The 16,298-nt window shown below is 43.0% G+C and overlaps 2 protein-coding genes across 2 annotated transcripts; both read left to right on the forward strand.

Moving 5' to 3' along the window:
- Positions 1–1,071: 1,071 nt before the first annotated feature.
- On the forward strand, positions 1,072–3,791 carry LOC106599325 (retinol dehydrogenase 10-B). Its single transcript, XM_014190495.2, has 6 exons — positions 1,072–1,541; positions 2,210–2,448; positions 2,654–2,752; positions 2,869–3,014; positions 3,145–3,276; positions 3,482–3,791. The coding sequence occupies exons 1-6, from the start codon at positions 1,262–1,264 to the stop codon at positions 3,645–3,647; spliced, it is 1,062 nt and encodes a 353-aa protein (XP_014045970.1). The 5' UTR covers positions 1,072–1,261; the 3' UTR covers positions 3,648–3,791.
- Positions 3,792–9,440: 5,649 nt separating this feature from the next.
- tmem70 (transmembrane protein 70) lies at positions 9,441–11,682 on the forward strand. The gene is made up of 3 exons (XM_014190494.2): positions 9,441–9,749; positions 10,173–10,284; positions 10,401–11,682. The coding sequence occupies exons 1-3, from the start codon at positions 9,567–9,569 to the stop codon at positions 10,844–10,846; spliced, it is 741 nt and encodes a 246-aa protein (XP_014045969.1). The 5' UTR covers positions 9,441–9,566; the 3' UTR covers positions 10,847–11,682.
- The last annotated feature ends 4,616 nt before the right edge of the window (positions 11,683–16,298 follow it).

Raw genomic sequence — 16,298 nt, forward strand, 5'->3', positions numbered from 1 at the left:
AGCCAACTGTCAGCAAGAGTGCGCAGTGGGAGAGGATTCATAAAACCGTCTCAGGTCGCTTTTCTTTGTGTGGCCACTGCTCATGCTCTCGAAATGTCAGCGCCCGGAGAAGACATGTTTCCTAGGTGAGAATTATGATTATGAGATGGAGTTATGTTGGGATGCCACTGTGCTGCAAGCAAAGTTGGGAGAAGAGGAATATTGGGGCAGGGTCACTAAAAGGTGGATTTTTGAGGAGGAATCAAGGGGGAAAAAAGAGGTCAAAGAGAATGAGGAAAGCAGAGGTTGGATTTAAGGAATATGGCAATTAAAAAGGGAGATGGGGTGTTGAAGAAGATTGGTGTCAAGTGCAAACAGAGTGAGCTGTGTTCCAGACCGAGCTCTGGAGGTGAAATGGAAGTGAATGAGCGCGAGTTAAGTAAGGTGAAAGGTGTGGTAAAGCTCTGGCATCAGTGGACATGTTAAAAATCTGGTCTAGTAGGAGTGACATTTTTGGAGAAAGTGGATCCTTGGCTTTTGGCAGATTCATTTGTAGTTTCAGGGTGGGTGAGAAAGGAGTTGGGTGCAGATGAGTCAATGAAGGTAACATGTAATGGACTTGTGATAGGTGTGTGGTTACCACAGAAATGGAACGTAAATCACAGAAAATAGATGTTGTGGTGGCAGCTGCAGAGAAGTATTTGGGTATACGAGATTTGACATCAGAAGAGTTATAGTGTGTGTTGAGTGGTGGTATCCAGTCCTCCCAGGCCGTTGGCATGGTGCAGGAGTAGATGGGGCAAAGTAGTGGAATGGGATAGAGGGTTTTTAATGAGTGTAGGGTTTGTTTGGGGTTTATTTTTATTTAAATTGTTATTTTTTATTTATTATATAATTTATATTATATGTATGTATGTGTGTGTGTGTATATATATATATATATATATATATATATATATATATATATATATATATATATATATATACACACACACACACATATATATATATATATATATATATATATATATGTGTATGTGTGTGTTTGGTTGCCAACCGCCGTTAAACTCCAAGAAGAAGAAAATAAGAATCATGCGCAGTGCCTTGTGCAAGTTGACCCTCGTGAACAAGCATTAGTACTCGCAACAAAGTAGCAACTAGCAATAATTAGCACAACAGCTGCACAATAGGCTATCAAAGTCAAGTTTGTTGTCTCATCTTTCCTCGAAATTGTCATGGTCAGGAAATCTTTCTGAAGGCCTGTTTTTTGTTGTTGCTTACCATGAATATCTTTGTTGAATTCTGCTTGGTGTCGTGCAAAGTTCTCTGGACTTTTGTGTTGGCTGGAACGAGATGGATCGTGCGTCCAAAAGAGAAGAACGTAATGGGTCAGGTTTGTGTGATCACTGGGGCAGGAAGCGGTCTTGGAAGACACTTTGCCAAGGAGTTTGCCCGAAGAGGTGCTACGGTCATCCTTTGGGACATAAATTGGGAAAGTAACGAGGAGACAGCTGACATGGTGCGACAAATCTACAGCGACATTACCAATAGGAACCATGAAGGTTGGCAAACTGCTGCTTTATTAAATTATACTACTTTACTGTTAAAGGGGAAATCATGAGTTGCTACATCAACGTTTGGACTTAAAAATTAATATGTACCCATTGAATAATATAATTTATAAATGACATGCTTTGTTTAACTGTTGTGCCGCTCATAATCCCAAAAGTAAATGTGAAGTAACACTGTATAGAATCAAAACATGGTTAAAACTATGATTTTGATATCATGGATGGTCCTTGCATTCCTAGCTCAATGAATTTGAGTGATTACATTTATCCAGCCCCACCCCTCAACTTTTTACTGAAACTGCTAAATTGCCCTTTTAAAGGCGCAATCCAGTATTTATAGCGTTGGTCGTTTCAATGTAGACCTCTTGATCCAAAAAAAGAGAATCATGTGATTCATATTATGATTTACATTACAACCTAAAAACTAGGACATAATCCATTCATGTTGTTGTGTTGTCATAGGACACTTAGGTAGACCTGCACTATTTAGTTTCAAATGATATTATGGTCAAATATGTATCTCTATTCTAATTCCTTTAACCCTAAAGATTGAGGGATATCACAAAATAAAGTGCTGTTTGTGTTTGCAAATGTTACAGAATGCACCTTCAAATAGTGTTCCACTAAACCAGACAAGGACCATCTCCCCTGCTCTACAGGTTCAGTGGATGGTGAGGAGGGAGATGAATCTCAGATTCAGCCCAAGGTCTACACTTATCTGTGTGATGTAAGCAAGAGAGAGGAGGTGTACTTGACTGCAGATAAGGTGCAACGTGATGTGGGCAACATTGATATCCTGATCAACAATGCCGGGGTGGTCTCAGGACGTCACCTGCTGGAGTGTCCAGATGAACTCCTAGAGCGCACCATGATGGTCAACTGCCATGCTCACTTTTGGGTCAGTTGCATTGCACTCAATCTGAGCACTTAGTTTCACATGGACTAGTCCAGTGGCAATGAAGTGTATTTCCAAAGGAGATGGGATAGACCTATATGAAAATCTGCTTAGGACAAATTTTTACACCATAATATCAATTGTCACTTGCCATGCAATGTTTTTATTCTTACCATAAGAATGCTTTTGGCATGTTTTTCAATTTCAGACTACCAAGGCTTTTGTTCCCAAGATGCTTGAGCTGAACCATGGGCACATCGTGACGGTAGCCAGCTCTCTGGGTCTGTTCACCACTGCTGGTGTTGAGGTTAGCAGTATATTCTCCACTGATAAAGCTACAGTATACCTTCCTACAGTATACGAGTCTTTTATCTGAAAACTCAGGTCAAACCATGACCTATCGCAAATTCTGTCTTTTACCAGGACTACTGTGCCAGCAAGTTTGGTGCTATAGGTTTTCATGAGTCCCTCAGCCACGAGCTGAAAGCAGCTGAGAAAGACGGGATAAAAATGACGCTGGTCTGTCCTTTCTTAGTTGACACTGACATGTTCAAAGGGTGTAAAATCAGGTTGGTAAAGTGTTACATTTAACAAGTGTATTCAAATCTGAACACAATGCTAATTTATTCTTGGCATCATCAAATATGAAATCATGCAAAGACACTACAAACTAATTGATGACTTCTTCTGTCCCATCAGGAAAGAGATTGCCCCACTCTTCCCTCCGTTGAAGCCAGAGCAGTGTGTGCAACAGGCAATGAGGGCTATCCTAACAGACCAGCCCATGATCTGTACGCCTCGGATTATGTACATGGTTAGTTTCATGAAGACGTAAGTAGTACACAACATGAATAATTGAGATACCCAGGTTTTGTCAAACAGCTCTCTTAGGTGAATTTAATGTCATCCTTGTATATTCTCTGATTCCCCCCCCCCTCTTGCAGGGATTGTGCCACCATTAAATGTATATCATGGGAGCCATAGCTTTATGCGCTTACTGATCATTTATTAAATTCTGTATCCCTGGCTATTTTAGTGTCTTGCCCTTTGACGCCATCGTTTGCATGTACCAGTTTCTTGGAGCAGACAAATGCATGTACCCGTTCCTGGCTCACCGGAAGGAGGCTATGAACAACAATGAATCCAAGCTGCCTTCCACCCAGCAGCCTGCCATCCAGCAGCTGCCACAAGAGAAAAAATAATGTTACATATACTCTTTGAAACTCAGATTTACATTGGGGGGGGAAAAGTATTGGATCCCCTGCTGATTTTGTACGTTTGCCCACTTACAAAGAAATGATCACTCTATCATTTTAATGGTAGGTTTATTTGAACAGTGAGAGACAGAGTAACAACAAAAAAATCCAGAAAAACGCATGTCAAAAATGTTATAAAATGATTTGCATTTTAATGAGGGAAATAAGTATTTGACCCCCTCTGCAATACAGGACTTAGTACTTGGTGGCAAAACCCTTGTTGGCAATCAGAGGTCAGACGTTTCTTGTAGTTGGCCACCAGGTTTGCACACATCTCACGAGGGATTTTGTCCCATTCCTCTTTGCAGATCTTCTCCAAGTCATTAAGGTTTCGAGGCTGACGTTTGGCAACTCGAACCTTCAGCTCCCTCCACAGATTTTCTATGGGATTAAGGTCTGGAGACTGGCTAGGCCACTCCAGGACCTTAATGTGCTTCTTCTTGAGCCACTCCTTTGTTGCCTTGGCCGTGTGTTTTGGGTCATTGTCATGCTGGAATACCCATTCACGACCCATTTTCAATGCCCTGGCTGAGGGAAGGAGGTTCTCACCCAAGATTTGACAGTACATGGCCCCGTCAAATGATGCGGTGAAGTTGTCCTGTCCCCTTAGCAGAAAAACACCCCCAAAGCATAATGTTTCCACCTCCATGTTTGACAGTGGAGATGGTGTTCTTGGGGTCATAGGCAGCATTCCTCCTCCAAACACGGCGAGTTGAGTTGATGCCAAAGAGCTCCATTTTGGTCTCATCTGACCACAACACTTTCACCAGTTGTCCTCTGAATCATTCAGATGTTCATTGGCAAACTTCAGACGGGCATGTATATGTATTCTTGAGCAGGGGGACCTTGCGAGCGCTGCAGGATTTCAGTCCTTCACGGCGTAGTGTGTTACATTTTTTAGAGCTCCCTGTGGCTCAGTTGGTAGAGCATGGTGTTTGCAACGCCAGGGTTGTGGGTTCGATTCCCACGGGGGGCCAGTACGGAAGAAAAAAAAAATTCTGTATAAAATGAATTGAAATGTATGCATTCACTACTGTAAGTCGCTCTGGATAAGAGCGTCTGCTAAATGACTAAAATGTAAAATGTTACCAATTGTTTTCTTGGTGACTATGGTCCCAGCTGCCTTGAGATCATTGACAAGATCCTCCCGTGTAGTTCTGGGCTGATTCCTCACCGTTTTCATGATCATTGCAACCCCACGAGGTGAGATCTTGCATGGAGCCCCAGGCCGAGGGATATTGACAGTTCTTTTGTTTCTTCCATTTGCGAATAATCGCACCAAATGTTGTCACCTTCTCACCAAGCTGCTTGGCGATGGTCTTGTAGCCCATTCCAGCCTTGTGTAGGTCTACAATCTTGTCCCTGACATCCTTGGAGAGCTCTTTGGTCTTGGCCATGGTGGAGAGTTTGGAATCTGATTGATTGATTGATTGCTTCTGTGGACAGGTCTTTTTTACAGGTAACAAGCTGCGGTTAGGAGCACTCCCTTTAAGAGTGTGCTCTAATCTCAGCTCGTTACCTGTATAAAAGACACCTGGGAGCCAGAAATCTTTCTGCTTGAGAGGGGGTCAAATACTTATTTCCCTCATTAAAATGCAAATCAATTTCTAACATTTTTTACATGTGTTTTTCTCGATATTTGTGTTGTTATTCTGTCTCTCACTGTTTAAATAAACCTACCATTAAAATGATAGACTGATCCTTTCTTTATCAGTGGGCAAACGTACAAAATCAGCAGGGGATCAAATACTTTTTCCCCTCACTGTGTCAGATGGAGAGGTTTACCAAATTGTTCCTCTGGAACAAACTACATATGCTGTGTACTTTATTGAGGGTTCACATTGGTTCTTTTGGTTTCTTGAGACCAGTTTTTGTATTTGTTTTAAACATACTCATTGACAGTAAATGTCATTGTTTTGTAGACACTCACTGTGTATCCCTATCCCGCGCTTTGTTCCATGGTGGCCGGCTTGATCATTCCTCATGCAGTGCCTTATTCTGGTTGCCTTTGAGTCATTAAATAGTTTTTTGTATTTTGCATTGTATAAATGAGTTTTGTGTAGAATGTCTTAATTTAGAAACCAGATTTTTGGGAAAAAGTCCTTTCACTCGGAAGTTCCACATGTTTTTGAATGTGGACACTTCCTAGAATGCTGCCTCTGTGTGCATAACTTGTGTGTTCATTTCTGGGGATCCTTCCAGGCTATGACATAGCTGAAAGCAATTTATCTGTTTGGGACACGAAAGAGAAGCAATTAACAGTGAGATACTGCACCTGTCTGCAGATGAGTATGTGACCGCACTGTCGCTAACCTAAACAGAATAACTATTTCTATTATTACCTTTTCAAGACTTCATCAGTCCTTGACATAAAACTATAGACAGAGGACTGAGCTTTACAGAGACTAATCTACCGTGGCAGTCATTCACCTATTTTACAGAGACTCATCTACCGTGGCAGTCATTCACCTATTTTACAGAGACTCATCTACCGTGGCAGTCATTCACCTATTTTACAGAGACTAATCTACCATGGCAGTCATTCACCTATTTTACAGAGACTAATCTACCATGGCAGTCATTCACCTATTTTACAGAGACTAATCTACCGTGGCAGTCATTCACCTATTTTTCAAGTCTTTTTATTTTTTCAGAACTGGAGATGAGTCCCTGTATTTGTTATTGTATTATGTCCTAACTGTACATGCAAAGTATCATGTGCAACTGCTTCTGTACTTGGAACTCCAGTGAGATGAACCACTGCAGTTTTCTCACATGCTCATTTGATTGTCCTAATTAGTCAACAAAAACAACTGACTGAGGTTGTATTCATCAGAAAAAGCTTAAGGACATTTCGCAGCTCTGATTATCAGTAGGGAGATTAAGTAACTGGGAACCAATTTTATAAGTGAGCTGTGCTATTGAATCAGATACCTTTTCAATATTAAACAATATAGTAAATCAAATATTGCAACTTATAAATAGCCTGCATATTTGATGCTGAAGATTGAGGATCAATTATCTAATTTTATTTTTGACATTTGTGAACTTGTACATATACAGTGGGCAGAACAAGTATTTGATACACTGCCGATTTTGCAGGTTTTCCTACTTACAAAGCATGTAGAGGTCTGTCATTTTTTATCATAGGTACACTTCAACTGTGAGATCCAGAAAATCACATTGTATGATTTTTAAGTAATTAATTTGCATTTTATTGCATGACATAAGTATTTGATCACCTACCAACCAGTAAGAATTCCGGCTCTCACAGACCTGTTCGTTTTTCTTTAAGAAGCCCTCCTGTTCTCCACTCATTACCTGTATTAACTGCACCTGTTTGAACTCGTTACCTGTATAAAAGACACCTGTCCACACACTCAATCAAACAGACTCCAACCTCTCCACAATGGCCAAGAACAGAGAGCTGTGTAAGGACATCAGGGATAAAATTGTAGACCTACACAAGGCTGGGATGGGCTACAGGACAATAGGCAAGCAGCTTGGTGAGAAGGCAACAACTGTTGGCGCAATTATTAGAAAATGGAAGAAGTTCAAGATGACGGTCAATCACCCTCGGTCTGGGGCTCCATGCAAGATCTCACCTCATGGGGCATCAATGATCATGAGGAAGGTGAGGGATCAGCCCAGAACTACACAGCAGGACCTGGTCAATGACCTGAAGAGAGCTGGGACCACAGTCTCAAAGAAAACCATTAGTAACACACTACGCCATCATGGATTAAAATCCTGTAGCGCACGCAAGGTCCCCCTGCTCAAGCCAGCACATGTCCAGGCCCGTCTGAAGTTTGCCAATGACCATCTGGATGATCCAGAGGAGGAATGGGAGAAGGTCTGATGAGACAAAAATAGAGCTTTTTGGTCTAAACTCCACTCGATGTGTTTGGAGGAAGAAGGATGAGTACAACCCCCCCCACACCCCCAAGAACACCATCCCAACCAGGTGGAAACATAATTCTTTGGGGATGCTTTTCTGCAAAGGGGACAGGATGACTGCACCGTATTGAGGGGAGGATGGATGGGGGCCATGTATCGCGAGATCTTGGCCAACAACCTCCTTCCCTCAGTAAGAGCATTGAAGATGGGTCGTGGCTGGGTCTTCCAGCATGACAACGACCCGAAACACACGGCCAGAGCAACTAAGGAGTGGCTCCGTAAGAAGCATCTCAAGGTCCTGGAGTGGCCTAGCCAGTCTCCAGACCTGAACCCAATAGAAAATCTTTAGAGGGAGCTGAAAGTCCGTATTGCCCAGTGACAGCCCCGAAACCTGAAGGATCTGGAGAAGGTCTGTATGGAGGAGTGGGCCAAAATCCCTGCTGCAGTGTGTGCAAACCTGGTCAAGAACTACAGGAAACATATGATCTCTGTAATTGCAAACAAAGGTTTCTGTACCAAATATTAAGTTCTGTTTTTCTGATGTATCATACTTATGTCATGCAATAAAATGCGAACCAATTACTTACAAGTCATACAATGTGATTTTTCTGGATTTTTGTTTTAGATTCCGTCTCTCACAGTTGAAGTGTACCTATGATAAAAAATTAGACCTCTACATGGTTTGTAAGTAGGAAACACTGCTGATTTTGCAGGTTATCAAATGCTTGTTCTCCCCACTGTATCTAACAAGGAATTTTATTGTGATATTACAAAACCTGTGTGCACCTTGGCACAGAAGGGAGAGGCTGTAGTAATGTCATATTTTTGTAGGCACTAACTCCGCCATGGTTTGTTGGATAAAGCCTATGAGGAAAATGAATGTCTTCACTAGTGTCACTTGTTTTCTCAATTCTTTTAATCAGCTCCGCATACAAGATTCGATTGACCTCAACTTTTCCCACCTCAATCTCCTTCACCCTTACAGGGCATTCCAGGAACTCGGAATCATGATCCCCACCACAATTGCAACGCTGTTGTCCTTCTACACACCGTTCTTCAGTAGACTCTGTTCATCTGCACACACTTGAAACATGGCAATCCTTTACAATTCTTACCTGCAATGGTTTGGGGACGAAAGCTCTTACAGCATATATTACATAACCAAGCTTCAAATGTGTAGGTATTTTCTCTTTAACAAAAAACAACCGGACCGACTGACTTTTTTTCTTTATTTAACCAGCGGGTCAGACGCCGGGCACCAACCACACCAGGACTTCATTGACGGGTGCTCTATTCTGAAGTTCAAAACTTCTGTTGTCCAGATTCTTTTGAGGGTCACTGCAATCTTTCTAGATTCTTCAGAAATACAATTAATCAAAATAAGACGACTCCTGGTCACTCTGACAGACTCCACTTTTCCCAGCGCATACTTCACCATTTGACAACTCAAACGGGCCTCTCACATATGCATTCTTACTCAACAAACGCATCCCGACAAGAAGTGATTCATTATCATTCATACACTTAACAATTTCCTTTTTGTTCCAGTTTTCGATACTATTGTTGTCCATTCAGAACATTCGTCTTCACCAACTTTGTTCAACGCGCTGCCTGATTCGAACTCAGCATCCACTTCCGCCATCTTCCTTCATCCTAGACAGCACCATTGATCTATCTCCATTTTTAAGTAGTACATTTTCCTATTCTCACGATCGCCTGATCTCTTCTGATGACCCGGTTAGACATGAGGGTCACCAGGAGGGATTAGCCAATGAAGTTGGAAGTCCCACCCAGTTGACTACGTTCAAATGGTGCTGCCTTCTGGCCACTAGGGGTCTCTATGGTCCCGTGTCCGTATAGCCTTTCCCACAGAATAAGAAAGTGGGTTGGGTTAGTAGGCTGTTGTTGTGTATGCTAGTTTCAGTTAGCAAAAAGCTAGCCAAGGCGGCTTAACTTTATTATTTTAGAATGTTTCAGCTTCACTTTGCACGTGGATTACGTACTGGTATTTCGCAAACGTTTAGTATCCAATTTGCTGCCCTCCGATATGGGAGGCCTGCTTCTCACGCGTGCAGAAGGCTGCCATTGAAGACCCAAGAGCAATTGTATCACACTGTCAAAAGGTCGTTTCTCAATGGTGCGTCTAACAAGGTATTTGCCTCTATTCCTTTCTCTTTCAAATGTATCAGCTACTTCCATTCAATGAATATATGTCCTATTAGCCAATTTTTCCATGTGAAATTATGTCATGTTCGCTAGCTAACTAGCTGGTTATTGGCTCTGCGTTCGATAATTTATCAATCACAGCATTATGTCTGACTTCGGGCTCTGCAGGTTAGCCTGGTTGTACAGGCCAGTGCGTTAACTTTTTAAAATGCATTCGGTATTCAATTAATATCTACAACTCCTATGCACGATTGAATGATGCAATATTATAATCATTTCTTCAAGACCTCATTCTAAAAGGTAATTCTTGAATGGAGGTTATTTTAAATGGATACATTATTTGTTATAAATTGTAGCAGACATTGAATGGAAATAAATAGTTTCCCATTTGTGTCCATCTCTGCCCAGGTACAGTTAGCCTCTATACAGCGGATGGTCCGCAACTTGTCTACATCCTCCACCTGCCACTCTGAAGAGGGGAAGCTGATCTATTCAGGGAACCTCGGCAACGCTGTTCGAGGTATTACTTTGTTATCATCTCATTATTACCATCATCAACATCGGCGATATCACTGCATAACTAAACAAAAATTGCACCTTTTTAATAATGCTGTATTTTCTGTCTGTTTGTTGCAGGTGTGAAGATGTTCTCCTACACCAGTAGTGGGGCCAGCCTATGTGTGATGCCATACATCCTTCTGAAGACGGGCATTGGTGTTCAGAGTCTGGTGCTGAAAGGTGCCTTCTGCGGTGTCATCGGTTTCTTTACATTCCTGACACCCATCCTCCTCCACATCATCACCAAAGGCTATGTGGTTCGCCTGTACCACAACCAGGACACTGACACGTACACAGCTGTCACTTACAACGTCCTCCTGATGGAGAAAAAGACTGTGTTCCGTCAGAGTGAGGTCAAGATACCGGGTGTCAGCAAAATGTTCACCACGTTCTATGCCGACAAGAAGTCGATGCTTGTGAACCCGATACTGTTCCCACTTCCTCATGACTATAACCACCTCATGGGTTACGATAAGCCCTTTTCTTTTGATACGGAAGACTTGGATGATCCAAATAAAAGTTAATCGATTTCTACAGATAATGCCAATGGCAGTCTAAACTTGTGTGTGTGTGTGCGCGCGCGCATACGTGTGTACGACTAACTGAAAGTGTAGTCACAATAGCATATTAAAGAGAACCATTGAAATGTTGGTGTCTAGGAAAAGGTAATGTACAGATGTAGAGGAGTATTATGGTAAAAACAAACGTTTTGAACGAAGCTAATGGATTATGTCATTGCTGGAAAAGTACATTTCACCTGACATGACTGGTTTGAGTTTTTTTGGGGGGGGGCGGGGGGTTTCTGCTTCAAACAATGCCTCTTCAGAAAAACACTGCCAGTATTCTGTTGGAAAAATGACAAGTTCCTACTTATGGTTTGGGCACTGTCTAGCAGTTTGTATATTGCATGAAAACAGGAAACCGGCAGTCAGTCAAACCATTGAGTATCTTTCAATTTCAGTTGCAATAATTACCATGATGTTTCAAATCCTGGGTATTGTTTTAAGTATTTTGGCTGCTTATGGACAGATTGCTTTGCTTTTCAGAAAGTACCAAAGCCTGGTATACTTGGCATGGTAGGACAGCACTTTCCATGTACTTGTCTAGTGTGACCAAGTAGAGAAGAATGTACAACTTTTTATAACATTTAGATACATTTAGTAAGGTAATACCAGAACTACTAGGTGTCTGGAAATTGTTTGCTATATTTAATCTGACACACTTTTACCAGGGGCAATGTATACATTTTCTGACAATGTCACCCTGCTACAATGGAATGACAGTATTTGCAGTTACCTACTCAGTGATTTCATGTGAGAATTTAAGTTGATTTATTTTTCAATAAACATTGTGAACACTTTCTAGTCTTGTTGCATTCTTGACAGTTCAAACAGCCTTGGACCTAACCCATCGCTAACACACTATCCTTTATTTAAACTTCCAGTTGAGCCACGTTGGTTTCCGGGTATGTGTCTGGTATAAGAATTGGGAGTACATTGAATTTTCCGAGACAGATTACTTTGGCCGGAATCTGAAAATATGTAACATACTCAAAGGAGGTATGTATCAGAAAACTAAGATTTATATCGATCATCTAGTCCAGCTTTTAGAAATTGTATGCTGTTTAATTTAACTTCTGGTGGTTGCGTGTGAGTGACAGATACTCTATACCTCTTTGCAGAATCCCAAAAAAAAAAAAATAACAATATTTAAAATGTTAGCGGCCTTTTAAGCATTCTAGTACAGTTAAATAGTTAACACACACACAGATGGACGCAGCGGTCTAAAGCACTGCATCTCAGTGCAAGAGGCATCACTACAGCCCCTGATTCGAATCCAGGATGTATCACATCCAGCCGTGATTGGGAGGCGCACAATTGGCCCAGCAACATCCGGGTTTGGACAGAGTAGGCCGCCATTGTAAATAAGAATTTGTTCTTAACTGAGTTGCCTAGTTAAATAAAGGTTACACACACACATGCCACACTGACCAAAAAGTTATCTTGTTGGCATTTACGTATGTCCCCATTACCAGTAAAATATAATCAAAACCTATTTCTTTCACTGACTTGCTGTGCTGTTTCGTTGTTCAGTCGTTTCATTCTCAACCAGGATTTCATCATACATGTCAAGCAGTGAAGTTTCAGCTCTCTCTGTCTGTGGCCTCTCTTCCTCGGTGCGCACTGTCACTGTGTCTGTTTCCATCTTGTCCAGCTGTGTATGTAACATTTCATGTAAACCCTGTTTCTTGTCTGCATCGAAGTAGCGGTCCTTGTACATAGCATCGAGCATGGCGGCGACCCAGTAAAGAGAGAATGCCACCGAATCGCTTGTTCACAGCCTGTGTCGGCAGTTTTGTTGAGCAGGCGTTTCAATGCCATGACAGAGGGGTATCACGTCTGCTGCAGGAGCAGTTGATGAGCTTATTTCTCCAGTCAGTTGTTCGAATGGAGCTAGCTAGTGTGTTCAAGTTTCAAACATGTTCTCAAATGCCATTGAAATGGCAGCAGCAGTATGACAACCAGTGCATTCATGAGCATACAATACGACTTTCCTCAGTACGAAATCCTCGACGACCCACTGTGCTGTCAGACTCAGCATGCTCATGGGGCTGATATCGCTGGTCCAAATGTCAGTCGTGAAGCTAATAGCGTGACCCTATTACTGTGTAACTCCGGTAGGGCAACATCTGAAAAATAGCACACTTGGTAGTGTGTACCGGTGCTCGACCAGTTGTGAAAGCCAACATCACCCACGACAGAGAATGGTTGATTGTCAAGGGCAATGAATTCTATTATCTTGGCGTTAATGGATTTCGCCTTTGAGTTGTCTCGCTGAAATGTTCTTACTCTTTCAAATGACTGCTTGACTTGTCGACTGCTCGATCCACACAGCAGACATTGTGGGCTAGGCTAGGAATGCTGTGGTACACGTGTAGCGCAAAATTTTACGCGGCGTCATTAGGTATGCACGTCAGCTTTGATATCAATTCAAATCAAATCAAAGTTTATTTGACACGTGCGCTGAATACAACAGGTGTAGATAGTGAAATGCTTACTTACAGGCTCTAACCAATAGTGCAATTTTTAAGTAAAAAATAGGTATTAGGTGAACAATAGATAAGTAAGGAAATATAAAACAACAGTAAAAAGACAGTGAATAATAACAGTAGCGAGGCTATATACAGGCACCGGTTAGTTGGGCTAATTGAGGTAGTATGTACATGTAGGTATGGTTAAAGTGACTATGCATATATGGTAAACAGAGAGTAGCAGCAGAGTAAAGAGGGGTTGGGGGGGACACAATGCAAAAAGTCCGGGTAGCCATTTCATTACTTGTTCAGGAGTCTTATGGCTTGGGGGTAAAAGCTGTTGAGAAGTCTTTTGCTCCGGTACCGCTTGCTATGCGGTAGTAGAGAGAACAGTCTATGACTGGGGTGGGTGGGGTCTTTGACCATTTTTAGGGCCTTCCTCTGACACCGTCTGGTGTAGAGGTCCTGGATGGCAGGCAGCTTAGCCCCAGTGCTGTACTGGGCCATATACACTACCCTCTGTAGTGCCTTGCGTTTGGAGGCTGAGCAGTTGCTGTACAAGGCAGTGATGCAACCAGTCAGGATGCTCTCGATGTTGCAGCTGTAGAACCTTTTGAGGATCTGAGGACCCATGCCAAATCTTTTTAGTTTCATGAGGGGGAATAGGCTTTGTCGTGCCCTCTTTACGATTGTCTTGGTGTGTTTGGACCATTCTAGTTAGTTGGTGATGTGGACACCAAGGAACTTGAAGCTCTCAACCTGCTCCACTACAACCCCGACGATGAGAATGGGAGCGTGCTTGGTCCTCTTTTTCCTGTAGTCCACAATCATCTCCTTAGTCTTGGTTACGTTGACGGATAGGATGTTATTCTGGCACCACCCGGCCAGGTCTCTGACCTCCTCCCCATAGGCTGTCTCATCGTCGTTGTCGGTGATCAGGCCTACCACTGTTGTGTCGTCTGCAAACTTAATGATGGTGTTGGCCACGCAGTCGTGGGTGAACAGGGAGTACAGGAGGGGACTGAGAACGCACCCCTAAGGGGCTCCAGAGTTTAGGATCAGCGTGGCGGATGTGTTGCTACCTAACCTCACCACCTGTGGGCGGCCCATCAGGACGTCCAGGATCCAGTTGCAGAGGGAGGTGTTAAGTCCCAGGATCCTTAGCTTAGTGATGAGCTTTGAGGGCGCTATGGTGTTGAACGCTGAGCTTTAGTCAATGAATAGCATTCTCACGTAGGTGTTCCTTTTGTCCAGGTGGGAAAGGGCTGTGTGGAGTGCAATAGAGATTGCATCATCTGTCGATCTGTTTGTGCGGTATGCAAATTGGGCTGGGTCTAGGGTTTCTGGGATAATGGTGTGGATAATGTGAGCCATTACCAGCCTTTCAAAGCACTTCATGGCTATAGCTGTGAGTGCTACGGGTCTGTAGTCATTTAGGTAAGTTTCCTTAGTGTTCTTGGTCACAGGGACTATGGTGGTCTGCTTGAAACATGTTGAAAATGTCAGTGAAGATACCTGCCAGTTGGTCAGCACATGCCCGGAGCACACGTCCTGGTAATCCGTCTGGCCCTGCGACTTTGTGAATGTTGACCTGTTTAAAGGCCTTACTCATGTCTGCTACGGAGAGCGTGATCACACAGTCGTCCGGAACAGCTGATGCTCTCATGCATGCCTCAGTGTTGCTTGCCTCGAAGCGAGCATAGAAGTGATTTAGCTCGTCTGGTAGGCTTGTGTCACTGGGCAGCTTGCGGCTGTGCTTCCCTTTGTAGTCTGTAATAGTTTGCAAGCCCTGCCACATAAGACGAGCGTCGGAGCCGGTGTACTACGATTCAATCTTAGCCCTGTATTGGTGCTTTGCCTGTTTGATGGTTCGTCGGAGGGCATAGCAGGATTTCTTATAAGCTTCTGGGTTAGAGTCCCGCACCTTGAAAGCGGCAGCTCTACCCTTTAGCTCAGTGCAAATGTTGCCCGTAATCCATGGCTTCTGGTTGGCGTATGTACGTACAGTCACTGTGGGGACGTCCTCGATGCACTTATTGATAAAGCCAGTGACTGATGTGGTGTACTCCTCAATGCCATCGGAAGAATCCCGGAACATGTTCCAGTCTGTTATAGCAAAACAGTCCTGTAGTTTAGCATCTGCTTCATCTGACCACTTTTTATAGACCGAGTCACTGGTGCTTCCTGATTTAATTTTTGCTTGTAATCAGGAATCAGGAGGATAGAATTGTGGTCAGATTTACCAAATGGAGGGCGAGGGAGAGCTTTGTACGCCTCTCTGTGTGTGGAGTACAGGTGATCCAGAATTTTTTCCCTCTGGTTGCACATTTAACATGCTGATAGAAATGAGGTAAAACTGATTTAAGTTTCCCTACATTGAAGTCCCCAGCCACTAGGAGCGCCACCTCTGGGTGAGCGGTTTCCTGTTTGCTTATTTCCTTATACAGCTGAGTGCGGTCTTAGTGCCAGCGTCCGTCTGTGGTGGTAAATAGACAGCCACGAAAAGTATAGATGAAAACTCTCTTGGCAAATAGTGGGGTCTACAGTTTATCATAAGATACTCTACTTCAGGCGAGCAAAATCTAGAGACTTCCTTAGATTTCGTGCACCAGCTGTTGTTTACAAATATGCACTGACCGTCCCCCCTCATCTTACCGGAGTGTGCTGTTCTATCTAGCCGGTGCAGCATATACCCTGCTAGCTGAATATCCATGTCATCATTCAGCCACGATTCCATGAAACATAAGATGTTACAGTTTTTGATGTCCCGTTGGTAGGATATTCGTGATCGTACCTCGTCTAGTTTATTGTCCAATGATTGTACGTTGCTGAGTAATATTAACGGTAACGGCAGCTTTCCCACTCGCCTTCTCCGGATCCTTACGAGGCACCCCGCTCTGTGTCCTCTGTACCTGTCTCTTTCTCTTGCCAATAACAGGGATGTC

This window comes from Salmo salar, chromosome ssa03 (genome assembly GCF_905237065.1).
Source record: "Salmo salar chromosome ssa03, Ssal_v3.1, whole genome shotgun sequence".
Taxonomy (NCBI): domain Eukaryota; kingdom Metazoa; phylum Chordata; class Actinopteri; order Salmoniformes; family Salmonidae; genus Salmo; species Salmo salar.

Bases quoted from the DNA above. Each gene is read 5' to 3' on its own strand.
- tmem70 (XM_014190494.2), top strand. From the start codon at position 9,567: ATGTTTCAGCTTCACTTTGCACGTGGATTACGTACTGGTATTTCGCAA. The intron at 9,750-10,172 runs GTATTTGCCTCT...ATCTCTGCCCAG, and splicing joins TCAATGGTGCGTCTAACAAG to GTACAGTTAGCCTCTATACA. The intron at 10,285-10,400 runs GTATTACTTTGT...TGTTTGTTGCAG, and splicing joins CCTCGGCAACGCTGTTCGAG to GTGTGAAGATGTTCTCCTAC.
- LOC106599325 (XM_014190495.2), top strand. From the start codon at position 1,262: ATGAATATCTTTGTTGAATTCTGCTTGGTGTCGTGCAAAGTTCTCTGG. The intron at 2,449-2,653 runs GTCAGTTGCATT...TTTCAATTTCAG, and splicing joins ACTGCCATGCTCACTTTTGG to ACTACCAAGGCTTTTGTTCC. The intron at 3,015-3,144 runs GTTGGTAAAGTG...CTGTCCCATCAG, and splicing joins TTCAAAGGGTGTAAAATCAG to GAAAGAGATTGCCCCACTCT.